Source organism: Corvus hawaiiensis, chromosome 4 (genome assembly GCF_020740725.1).
Source record: "Corvus hawaiiensis isolate bCorHaw1 chromosome 4, bCorHaw1.pri.cur, whole genome shotgun sequence".
Classification (NCBI taxonomy): Eukaryota; Metazoa; Chordata; class Aves; order Passeriformes; family Corvidae; genus Corvus; species Corvus hawaiiensis.
This window is the reverse complement of record NC_063216.1, coordinates 57654543-57667481: the sequence shown is the minus strand read 5'-3', so window position 1 is coordinate 57667481 and position 12939 is coordinate 57654543. Positions and strand designations below refer to the sequence as shown.

The 12939-nt window shown below is 38.2% G+C and overlaps 1 protein-coding gene across 22 annotated transcripts in view; it reads left to right on the top strand.

Annotated features, from left to right (window-relative positions):
- The window catches only part of CADPS2 (calcium dependent secretion activator 2), a 294051-nt gene that overhangs the window by 141363 nt on the left and 139749 nt on the right, over nt 1–12939 (top strand). For all 22 annotated transcript variants that reach the window (XM_048300706.1, XM_048300707.1, XM_048300689.1 and 19 more), the window contains exons 7-8: nt 1843–1954; nt 12549–12688. In XM_048300706.1, the coding sequence (XP_048156663.1) occupies nt 1843–1954; nt 12549–12688 (252 nt within the window). The remainder of the gene's footprint in view (nt 1–1842; nt 1955–12548; nt 12689–12939) is intronic.

Below are 12939 nucleotides of genomic sequence, written 5' to 3'. Positions count from 1 at the left end.
TTCTCTTTTGTATGAACTGATGCTGGCACTAGACCTTTGTAAGAGGGTTTGGGTTTGTTTTGTTATTTTAATGGGAGTTTCTCTTGGGTTTTTTGTGTGGTCCTGTCCATTATGGCATGCACAGTTTAATGCATCTGGAAGCTCAGGGACAAACAAACCTGACAGCTGAGAGAGAGGGTGTAGCTATCAAAGTGCTTAGATTGTGTTTCCAAATTCAAGGCAGCATTCTTCCTGAATACCGGGATCTGGAAGCTAAAGTGAAGATAAAACTGTCCCATCTTTTATAAAGGTGCTTTCTCCTTGGAAATTTCATTTCTTTATTGTGACAAAACATACCCCTGGCACTGCCACTGGGAAAAGCAGTAGTGCTAGGCATTGTCTTATCCTGCAGCTGCAGCATCTATCATCCGATCATAAACAGGTTTTCTCCCACTCAGGAAGGTAGTTTGTCTGAGTTTCTATTTCAATTACCACTTTGTGGAGGCTAAAGCTATGCACACCACAGACAGAATAAGCATCTATCTAACCTAGACGAAGCAAAGAAGACAGAATTTAATGCAAGATTCAGTTAATTTGTGGTGAACTTCACTTTCGGAGTCAGGCATGCTCAGCCACCTGTAGGACTGGTTTATACAGAACTGCTGCTTCCTTGAAGCTTTATTGGTTTTGATTGCATATTACTTTCTAGACTTGGTCTTGAAGTCTGTAACTCATGCTAGTTGAAGCATTTTCTTTTTCCCTAATAAATCCCTTTGCTGGAAAATTGCTACTCTATGTTCATATTGCAATACTGGAGAGATTGTGTATTCTTGAATGTAAATAAAAATAACTTCTTTTTCTAAATGAGGGCCTAAGATTTTGGCTTGTGTAATACATCCTTTTATAGAGCACACTCTTAAGGTCATTTGTTTTCTTTATTTTATTAGTTTCTGATATTTGTAGTATCTCACACAGTAGACAAAATCAAGAGAAATTGGAGCTGTGCTTAATTTTTGCATTTTGTTTGTGTCTAGTAGCATAATCACAGTCATTTTAATCTATGCAATGGCCTGCATGTGGTTGTTCAGAAATATGGAATAGATCATTGAAGGAAGTTGCAATCGAATTTGTATAACTATTGTTTTTTGTACCACTGGCACACAGGGAGGAGGGGGGAAGGCTCACAAACCAAGTGTCTTAACTGAGATAATAGATTAACAACTAGAAGTCTGTCTGCCTAATTAAAGTTCTCTAAAAGCATGCAGCCTTGTGGCAGTAATTATCTTGCAGAGCTATAGTCACTCTGATAATATTTTTTCCTATTATTTGCATTTGTGTTTACATTTTTCCTACATTCTCATATTAAGTTGTAACATCTCATAAAATATAAGATTTTCTCTGCATAAGTCTCTTAATTTATTCATAGTGTGGTTGCCTGAAGTGAATTGAGACATGATTCTTTGCTAAATTAATTTGATTTGTATGCAGGAGATAGTGAATATGTTTCATAGAAAATAGATCCCTATTTGCTTTCTTGCTTGGTTCTTTTTTCTCTGTGAAGATGTAATTTCTGTTCTTTGAGTTTTGCCATTAAAAATTTTTGGATTGATGTTTTATGACAAAAGTCATACAGAAAAACTCTGATTTGTTTTATCACAGAGAAAAGCCATTCTTCTATGTCAATATTTGATCTTAGATGTTCAAAAATGTATCTCTGTTTTCTCTCCCCTCCCCCTCCTCCAAAAGCTTTAAAATTAAGTTCTAGGAGTGCATTGATAAATATTCTGTAGAAAAGATTACAGTCCTATCACCCTCAGGCCTGTGCTCAGCCCCAGTTAAATTCTGTTGTTTTGTTTATTGCAGATGGGGAACCCAAGGGGATTTCACCACTACTCATCCTCGGCCTGTTGTCAAAGTAAAACTCTTTACAGAAAGCACCGGGGTGCTGGCACTTGAAGATAAAGAACTGGGAAGAGTGAGTATTATGTGTATACAAGAGAAATATGTGAGAAATGATGGGTGGAAGTGTGAATTTTGATAAAACATACCATAAAATGCTACAAGGCCTTCAATACCAGCCTGCTCTGCTGTGCCTCTAGCAAACAGTGCTTTTTTTATATAAGGGTGACTTTTCCTGGTGTTCAAAACATGATAGGTTGACTTAAATTACCTTTCAGAAACTTACATCAGGCATCCATGGTGGTTCTCTTTGTCTTGTTTAAAACATCAATTTCTACATGATATATCAATGCTTTTAATTACTCAAATTAGGTGTGAAAGGGAGAGAGGTAAGACTTGGCATGTAATAAATGTAGCAAAAAATTGGAAAAAGGAAAGGAAGGACTTAAGTGGTAGAAGGATGAAGCAGAATGGGAGAGGAGTGAGGGAGATAATCTGTCAGGGTAAAATAAGAGCTTATTCTTGTACTCGATGAGCTTCTCCTCCGTTTTCATGTTTTCCCTATCTTGACGGGATACTCTGAGACTGGCTGAGTTAGTGAGAGGACGGTGCTAATAATGCCAAGGTCATGGGTTCAATCACCACATGGACCATCCACTTAATAGCTGGACTCAATGATCATTCTGGGTCCCTTCCAACTCAGACTGTTCTGCAAATTCTGTAAATTTATCCTTCTTAGGCCAAAGTCAAGAACTAGAGAGTGCAATGTATTATAGAAAGAAGAGGTAGGATGAATTAAGTGGAGATGGTCTGCAAATCTCCCCCTCCTCTCCTGTTGAAATTTTCCCCTCTGACATGTAGCACATGGAAAATAGCTCACATTTTAATGCTCAGTTCTACAATCAGAGTCCTGGCTGTTTCTGATTCAAGCAAGCACAACTTGTTGGAAAGAGCAGAGCTCTTCTCCACTTTGTGTCCTCTGAGCACAGGTGGTTATGCAAAGACACATTCTCCCATGCATTGTGTCACTTGTTAAGGTCAGGACTGTGTCTTCAGGATTACTTCTTGCCTCATCTCATATCCTTCTAAAGGGCTTCCAAGGTCACTTGGTCAAGGTGTAGGTGGGATCTGCATGGGGAAGGTTCCCACAGGGGTACACCCTGGCAAGAGCCAGGCAGGTAGTGTGACAGGTACGAAGGAGCCACAGCTGTGCAGCTAAACAAGCCAGAGTCACCAATATCTGGATTCAGAACAATAAAAGAGACACTGAAAGGGTGAACTTGCAGGAGCTGCATAGTGTTACTAAATGCAGAGAAGTTTTGTCTCTGTCCCTTCTTGATCAGTCCTTTCAAAGAAGCAAAGGGTAAGTCAGTGCCAAGGTGAAGGACAGTGGAGGAGGGACTATGTGGCCATTGTGAACAGTAGCCAGCATACTCATTGCCAAGGAGTCAGAGAAGAAAAGAAGTATCATCAGTATAAAGAGGCTAAGTATCACAGTTTTAGCAGGATCCTCTGTGTCTGTCTGCAACCTCAAATATCCAAAGTTCAGGTACCAGCCCTGGCCTGCTTTCTTATGCTGCAGCTTGTCTGAGTTTCTAGGACAGGAAGTTAATATTAAAAATTTAGTTTTAAAGAATGAAAACACTTCAAATATAAAATATTGAATATAGCTTTTGCCTTGTGTCCTGTGGCCACAGATGGTCGGTTTGTGGGTTTTTCACTGCCTCCTCTCCCTGCACACTCCTGGCTGCCTTCTGACACATCTGTGTTTGTCAGCTGGTTGAACAAGTTTGAAGGTTTCTTGGTTGGGAGGGGTGAGGGAAAAGGGAAGAAAATAGGTAACTGAGAGGGTATAGAGAGCTCAGTGCTCTGTTGGAGTCTGACCCAGCTTTCCCAGAGACAAAGCAAGTTATACTAAAGATGAGGTAGGGAAGAGCAATCTTCTCTTTCTGTTGTTGATTCTTACTCTCCTGGTATTCTTTGGCAGAGAGTCTGTTTGTTTTTATCAGATGCTCTGAGATTTGGCAGTTTCTACCAGAATAAGCCTATTAAAATAATTCCTTTTTGCTGTTTTTCTTTTTCCCTTGTGAAAAGGATAAAGGCCATCACCTTTTTTCCCCTTCACATTAAAGCTTGTGCTGAGATTGGGAATAGCAAACAGAAGTACCCAAGAGATGCCTGGACACTGCTTTTCCATTTTATAATCCACTCCTGATTTACCAAAAATGTCCAGCCCACATCCTTGCCAAAGAATACCTTCTGAGAAAGATAAGTCAGCAAAAGATAAACCTCCCACAATGACCCTATGTAGTGCACATGGTCCTTCGCAGTGGAAAATAACATAAAAAGGGCATGTTGGCTGTGCATTAGCCTGTTTGGGTGTCTGTCCTTCTGCACCTCCCAGGTCTGGTAAAACCTAGGGTTGCTGACAGACACCTTCCAGCTTGTGGGGGTAGACACTTAATTCAGGAGAAGAAAGAATCCTCCAACTTACTCCTCTGGTTTAACTAGAGTATTTGTGAGTGGTGGTTGCTAGTTTCAGGGGAGACTGGGAGAAGATCTGACAGAATTCTTACAAAATAACTGGCAGTACTATGTACTCTTACGGTACACATTTTAGCTTTCAAAGTCTTCTTTTGTTGGTGATGTCTTTGTTTTCAGGTCTGAGAGATTTAAATTCAAATAGCATTTGAAAAGATGCAGAATCCCACTGGATAAGCTTAATTTTTATATTGGCAACTTTATGCTGGGTCATTACAATGCAGTGACTTGCAGGAGTTCATCTGATCAAGCTAGATTTGTTATCCTTGGAAAAGGTCTGAAGATACTTCCTACTGGTATTTTTCCTGTACTTAAAAATTCAACTCAAACCTACCCCTTCTGAGGTAAGCTTACTGTAGACGTTAATTCTCATCTATCAAGTACTTTCTTGACAGTGTGTGTCTTGACCTGATACCACTTTTCAACATTACTGAAGCTTGCATTTCCAATAACTTGTGGTTATTCTGAAGGTTTTGTTCTGTTTAATCTATAATTAGTAATAGAAGGCAGCATCAAGCTACATGGTTTGAATTTTGAACTTCTATCACATACTAAAAGGTTTCTTCTGCCACCAAGGCATCAGTTTTTTAGGAAAAGAGAAATATGGAGCCAGCAAAGGTTTCCCCAGAGCTGTAGAGGAGAAGGTATTTCCATTAAACCCATCTGTGCATAGTGATTTCTCTCACTTAGGAACTTAAGATGTAGACCCTGGTATCAGCAGGTCCCTCATTTCCAGAGAAGACACCGCGTATTTCCAGAAGTAACCAGCTCACTGAGGAGCAGAAGGGGTGCAGGCCTGTGCTTTCAGTAGAGAGAACAGATCATACTTACAGCTTTATATACTCCATGTTTGGAAGCTCAGGCTGGGGCCTCACAACCTCTGCTGCAGAAGTCACCAGGTCAGCACCAAGTGATAGAAGGGATGTTGTCTTATTTAACAACTTCTCCGTTCAAAGCATTTAAGATGTGGTTAACTGAAAGGAAGTAATACTTCCTATGTCACTTGTCTGATATGGCTGTCTTCCTCCAAAAATACCAGTAAATCCAGTTGTGAATCTCAAGAGAAGATTTTCCTTGCTGCAGGATATTCTTCTGGCTTCCTGCTGACCACTTTCAAGTGAAAATAAATCTTAAACTGTATTCTCTGTTCTACACAAACTGGAGAACAGTTGTACAAATTCAGTTTTCCACTGAAATTAAAAGCAGAGATGTATGCTGCACAGGAGGGGAAAGGATGTTATTTGGATTTGGGTTCTGCAGAACATGAGCTTTTGGAGTGGTCTGTGTCTGTGTTTGTACAGACCTCTACATACAGTGACTTGAACCCCTGACTTTAACTTCTAGAAAGTGAGACAGGCTGTATCTTTGAAGCTAAACTTATTCTAATGAGGAAATGTTAAGAACTTACTTTAGTCAAATATCTTTATAATTTGTGGTACAGATTTTATATGACTGAAACTTATCTGGCCCCTTGAATAATTTTTGTATATGCATACAGAAGGCAGAATTGATGTTTGCATTTGTACTTGCAACAATTGAGAAAGTGTGAAGAAGCCTTCAGGGTTTGGTGTAAATAATTCTGCAAAATCAGCCTGGTGGTTTCTGAAACACAGGGATCTGACACCACTTTTGCTTGTTCAGTACTTTGTGTATAAAGATGTTCAAACCTAGTAATTCAAAGTGACAGCCATTGTGCGTGCTTAGCACACATGTGGATACAATGTGAGAGCAGCAGGTGCTGTTTGATTGCTGATACTTTTTGAATATAAGAATATTTCAGCCTTGTCGCTCTAACTATTCAATTAAAAGACAGCTATTGTCTCACAGCCTGCTTGTCACAGTCAGCTGCAGCCAGTAATAATTAGCTGTGCAGCTATGCTTTTTTGGGTTTTTTCCTTTAATACTGTTACTCTGTGTTTGATTTAAAATTATAAAATAGCAGTGCTGGCTAGGTACCTATACTCACAGGATTGCTGGGTTTCTGAATGTCGACTGCACTGGGCATGTTGTTTATCTTCTGTGCCGCATTCAAAGAGCCCCTGAGCAGAGACAGTTTCATTCTGTGACTGTTAATTTAAAGCTTGCCATCCTGGGGATTGTCTTTCTCCATGGCACTTTGAAATTACTGAGGTTTCTCAGGTCTGAGTTCTTCTGTCTTTCTTTTTTGAGTATGGAATATGATAAAAGATTGCTTCCACTCCCACTTTGTCTCTTGTCCCCCAAGCAGTCTGCCTGTCAGCACTCTGTGATGTCTGTCCAAGTGTTATTGTTTCCATTCTAACGGGGTTCTCAGTAGCTTCTTTGAGAGTGCCTCTCATTGGAAATGCTTGAGATATTTTGTATTCAGGTATTCTCTCTCTTAGATATGGGGGAGAGGCTCTTTAGGCAGGACTCAAAGACTACTTTTATCAATTGCTAAGACCTACCAGAGTAAGTGTTCAGCCAGCAGCATCAACAGAGGTTGATTGTATAAACAGTTCTTTATAATCAGCAGTATTCTAGATAGCCCTCTCACCATGTGCCTATTCAGTTTTTCTGTTGTATTTTGTTTCTTTTTAACCAGCTGTTACCCAAAGCTTTGTCTTGGTGTTTCAGCTGTAATGCAATCATAGCCAAACAGCAAGAGATTACTCAATAGGTGAGATGATGGAGCATGCAGAGAAAACTCATCAAGTCCCTTGGTGATCGAGCTTTTATTAACCCATTCTTTAGGGGTTCCCAAGGTGATAACTTTTCTAAGGGAATTACTCTCAAGAGAGACATCTCCTTTTCCCCTTTCTACCTCCAAATTTGAGCCTCTTCTTGAGCTTCTTTTTCTGCAATCACCTGGTAGCAGGTTGTCATGACTTAATGCTCAGGGAAAGCAAGTGCAGTGCTGTGCTTGGCAGGCTGCTGCTAGGGCATTCGAGGGAACTTCTTGTCACACTGACAGCAGCTTCTGGCTTTCTGACATTAGCCAGTCTTTGGGCAAGGGGCTGACATAACACAGAACAGCTCCAAACTTTCAAGTTAGGGTAGAAGGTATCTTGAGAGGAGTCAGTAGACATTTCTATCAAAACCAGGTGTCCCATAAGTGAGGCTGGGGCCAGAGTTACACAAACTACATAACGTTAAAGGGTTTCTCTAGTCATCTATTTCATATCCCAAACCATCTTCGATAATTTTTGGTCTATAACTATTTTCAGATCAGTGAAACAGAACATATTTAACTAGATTTTTCTATCATATTTGTTCAGAGGATGACCAGCAGCATAAGTTTACATATGCCTAATAATAATGGGTACTTGTTTTATAACTTAAATTTTGCCTGTCCTCTCTGCTTGCACTGGCGTCTTTTCAAATTGCTGTGTTTTAAAACATGAAAGAAAATCCTTACATTGTATTAATTAGTCCTGTGGCATGATGAAAGCTTCAACAAATGGAGTTGAGGGACTATGTGATCTTACGTGTCAAGCACTGGCTGTTTTTCATAGCTTTAAATAATCACAAATTGAGTTAGAAATGTCTCTGGTAGAGCATGGGAGTTAGAGAGTTTGGTTTCTCTAGTTCGTTGTGGGATTTGTTGCGTGACTAGGAGTGTGTTGTTTATTCTGAACAGACCTCACAAAGCTGCTTATGATTAAGGCTGTGTGATGTATATTGAGTTCTCAACTGTTTGTAACTTAGCCAGACCTTAAGATACGAGTTTGAAAGTTTTCATTCTATGTATGGTATAAGATAAAAAAGAAAATGCCCTTTTGGCCAGCAGCAAAAAACCAAACATTTTTAACACCATTTGTGTTCTGAAAGAGCACATCAGGCATGAGAACTTTTGTCTCATAAAATTTTCTAGCTTTCCTTTTGGAGACCATAGAGTTTGAAGAAAGGATAGGAAGCTGGATGCCAGAAGCAGGAGCAACTCCCTGGGGTATCGGGGCATGGGGCAGGATTGGGAGACACCAGGGCACCTCCATGCATCGGGAGCCTCCCTGGGGATGGGGCTGCGGCTGGGCTGAGGTTTGGTTTGCTTTCTGAAGATGACACAGGCTGTGTTATGAAGAGCAGACTGTGGATAAGCTGCATCTTCCTTTTTTTTTAAGGTTGTGTGGTATGGTCTGTACTGAAGGCCAGATAACTATTTTTTGTAATAGCATGCTAAACATCACCTGCCTCTTCAGCCAGGGCATTAAGATGCAGATCTTCTTCACTTTGATCATTTTTGCTTGTGACAGTGAGCCAAAATTCAGCACAGTCAGCTCAGAATTACCATGATTACCAAGGTCTGGTGCCCAGGATCTGAAATTTCAAAATGTGTCTTAGATCATCCCAACTTATAAAATCTATCTCATCTCAAATACTTGGGTCAAAAGAGTGGGTAAATCTATCACTGAGGTTCAACTCTTGAATATCATGAGTTTTGGTGGAAGTAGGGGATGGGGAGCATCCAGAAAGTGGGGACACAAGTTGGCTGAAACTCAGCCACAAGTGTCAGAGGGGGGAAAAAGTAGAGAATATCTTGACTCTTGATTTTTCTTGAGGTGCTTACAACTTGCCAGTCTGCTTGCCTTCATTAGTCCCTTTTGAAGGCTGCCTATTCTTTTGACAGCAGGACAACTACAGCCATTAATGGTTAGCCTGAGAGTTTTATCTCAACATGGGAGTACCTGTTGGAGATATTTCTGAACAGGCTGTTCAATCTGAACCTTTTGCTCAATTATCTTCTCTGAGAAAACAAGACTGCCCCCAGTTTGGTTTGTTTAAGCTTTTAGAGTACTTTAGGCAACTCAGTCTTTCATACCTTTAAAAGAAGATATGATCAATGGGCCAAAAATAGAATTAATAGTTGCTTGTCTGGATTGACTGTTTGGCTCAGGTGTACTTAAATTAACTTCTTCCATTGTGACCCACCTGGGGACCTAAATACACAATGGAATCACAAAAATGATGGTTACTTAAGTTGTCAAATGATATTAGCTTCAGCGTCTTTCAACCTGTCATCTTTTAAGCCCAAGAGAGAAACATTTTCAGTCATTCACAGCTAACAAACAGTATTTTGAGAACATCACTTGCACAAATGCCTACAATGTTGCTCTATAGTATTTAAGATTTCTGTGTTTATTTTACATCCAGGTGAGTAGAGGCATAAAGTGAACTTGACACTTTTTCAGTTACAGTGTGGTGTGAGGAAATGTAATGCTAGATAGAATTGGAACACGTGGTCAAGTATTTTTTAATGTTTATGAGATGATTGAATTTACTTAATTATCTCAACCCACACTGTTCTGATAGTATTAATTTGCTTTACATGAGTTGAAGCAATCCAATTCACAGCAACTATGTTCACTGTGTAGCTTTCTGGTCATTAACAGTTCATTGTACTTTTTAACATAGATTATCTGTTAGTATAATTATGGTAAACACTGTCCAAACTCTCTGTGCTGCTGCTGCACAACTTACCATGGTGATATCCACAGGTATATGAACAATAAAATAAACCAAAATAAAATAAATTAAAAGTTCAGAAATATATGATATAGTACAAAAATATATGATGCAGCAGAAATTTTATGAAATTTATGGAAGTTTTAGGCACAGTGAGGGTATCCTCTAGGTGATTATTATACCTGCCAGAGAAAACATGTGAGTTGATACCATTTCATTTTTTTAAAGTAGATTATGAAACAACCAGAAGATTAAAACCCCTTAAGCGTGCTGAAAGGAAATCTGAGACAGAATAACCCTAGAAAGCTTCTCAATGGACAATGGCAGTGACCTCACATTACAGTGTTCCATAGTGGAGAGAATGCTTTTAATAGAAATTTCAGCAATTTTTTACTTTTCTTATCAAGGAGCAGTTGCCAAGTGTTTTGGTTTCAGCGATTTTGTGGGAGCTTACAGGTTGTGCTGATGGTATGGTACACAGTAGTTATCATTGCCCCTAAGGGCAATATTAGTATGAAGGTTATTGCAAAGTAATTAATGCCTGTCAAATGCTTTGTGTGCATGTGCATACATGTGTTTGTGTGTAACAAAAAGTTTGATTACAAAGTTCTCTCAAGCTCTCATTGTTTAAAGCCGGAAGGCATGACAAAGTATAACCTAACACAGTGCATACTTAAACAGTCTGACAGATACTTATTCTTAGTGAGAGGTTTGAAATTGAAGCCCCATAATACTTCTTTAAAAATTCAGGAAAGGAATTGTCAGTACTGCAGATATAAATTAGTTATACTCTTGTCTGCTTTTATTTTCATCAGCATTCTAAAATCTCAGGAAGTTGACAGGAGAAAGATGTCACTTGAGATGCTTGAGCAGTAATAAGCTCTTACAGGACAACAGGAACTGCAACCTGTAGAAAAGGAAAAATTCTTAGCATCACCTGCAGTTCTATGTAAATACCTAGTGATTAAATGCAAGGAATGTATAATAGTTCTGTTTATATAATCTTGCAGTTAAAGGGATAACCAAAAATAATTTTCCCTTTGATACATCAGAACGCAAAGGTTGCCATGCTCATAATATTTTTAAATGTTTTTTTAACAAGTGCCTTTTACTCAGAATGAAAATCAGAACAAAGGAATAAACTCTGTTATAGATAGTGGTTTCTGTGCATTTGCAAGAAAAAAAAAAAGTAAACTCCTGGTTTGCTAAAATCAGAATATACTGATTCTTCTGCTATCTCTTTAAAAGGTACTGAATGTACTCAATAAATCTGACAGGTTATTTCTTCCACTGGTTTTACAAAGGTTGCATATTTGATTAGGAGTGATGCATCATATTTCTCTGCTTGAGAGGAGCTTGGAGCTCCTGATATTAACAGGATGCAGGGATGTGCTTCTGCAAATTATTGAGATGAGAAGCTGAAGGCCTTCCACTTAGGACATCTTTCAGATGATTAGATCTGAATGACACTGTTGTAATATTTTTGGCTTAATAACGTCTGTTAGATTTATACCTGTTTGGACAGTTTTGCTCAAATACTTGATTTAACCTTCATAGTAACATGGGGGACAATATATTGTGTTTTAGATATATGACACAAGACACAAGTACTATGTGTAAGAACTTAACTTGATGGTTAACATAATAATTAATTCTGTTTTTCAGGAAATGAAAGATGTGAAGAATGGTACTTTTTAGGGTGTTGTTATTTTTGAAATGATAATGATAATTCAGAACTCCCTGAATGTTATGACAGACTCCCAAGTAATATGTTAATACTTTAGAGTCTAAAGTGGTTCAAAAGTAGTACTTATAATAAGAATGAAAGGAAATTATGTTCCAGCAGCATTTAACTGCTGAACATGTCGCTGTGGGTAAGGATTTGATGAAGCAGTAATTTTTAATTGTACTGGCTATACATTGATAAACTTTTTGGATGGTAAATAAATATTTAACAACTTGTGACTAATATTAGTCTAAAATTAATTGTTAGAAAATTCAAGAAATTTATATAAATGTTTTAAAAAATAAATCTTTAAAATTCAATGGTTTGGGGTTTTTTATGTCTATCACTGTAGATTAAACAAAAGGTTTGTGTCATATCACATGTGAATTGTACATAGCATCTTACATTTATTACATTCCATTTGCAGCAAAGATGCTTTGGAATTCATCTACAATTTCTGTGGTTTTTTACTAAAATTGACTTTTATTAATGCTATTGATCAAAAACTGGAGACAGTAACAAGACATATGCTTTGGTTATCTTCTCTCAAGCAGTGCCACTACTGAGGGCTGATCTGTTACATAATGCTACAAAAAATTGCTTCAAAAGGTGTTTCCAGCAGAGCATTGACTAATGTAAAAGTTTAGGTTCCTGTTTAATTCTACATGACCCTTTTGAAATGCCAACTGTTCTTTTTTTTTAAAAAAAGCTCTTAATTCAGAATGTATTAACAGGAGGAAATTTTATTAACTCATAATATGAAAATACCCATTTATAAGAGAAGGAAGGAGTTAATTTTTGAAATTCGTCTGTTACAATAAGATTGATTCTGCTGGTTTATTAGATTTATGAAATCTTTTTTAGTCATCTTTCATATTGGAGGAGATGCAACAAGAATCTTCACTGCTTAGATGTTTCCATTAAAGACTACCAGGGGTGTTTTTTATTAGCTTGCTGAAGTTTATCTTTTCATGACTTGCAGGTAGTGTTATATCCAACGTCCAATAGCCCAAAGTCCCCTGATCTGCATAAAATGATAGTTCCCAAAAACAGTCAGGACAGTGACCTGAAAATTAAACTGGCGGTGAGAATGGATAAACCACCTCACATGAAGCACTGTGGGTAAGTGTCCATTTCCTGGCTGTCTCTATTTTATTATTTTGTCTCACTGTGCCTGTGTTTTTACGAAGTGTATCTAAAACCATAAAGTTTTTAAAACCTTATAAATTTGTAAAACATTTCCTATAGTATGGTATTGTGTTACATCTGCATTTTATACATGAAGTTTGGACTAGTCAGGAATAACATTCATTTCAGATGTTCAGTGATGTGTAAAGACAGATGCTGAGCTAGGTCTGAAATAGAGAACTAAG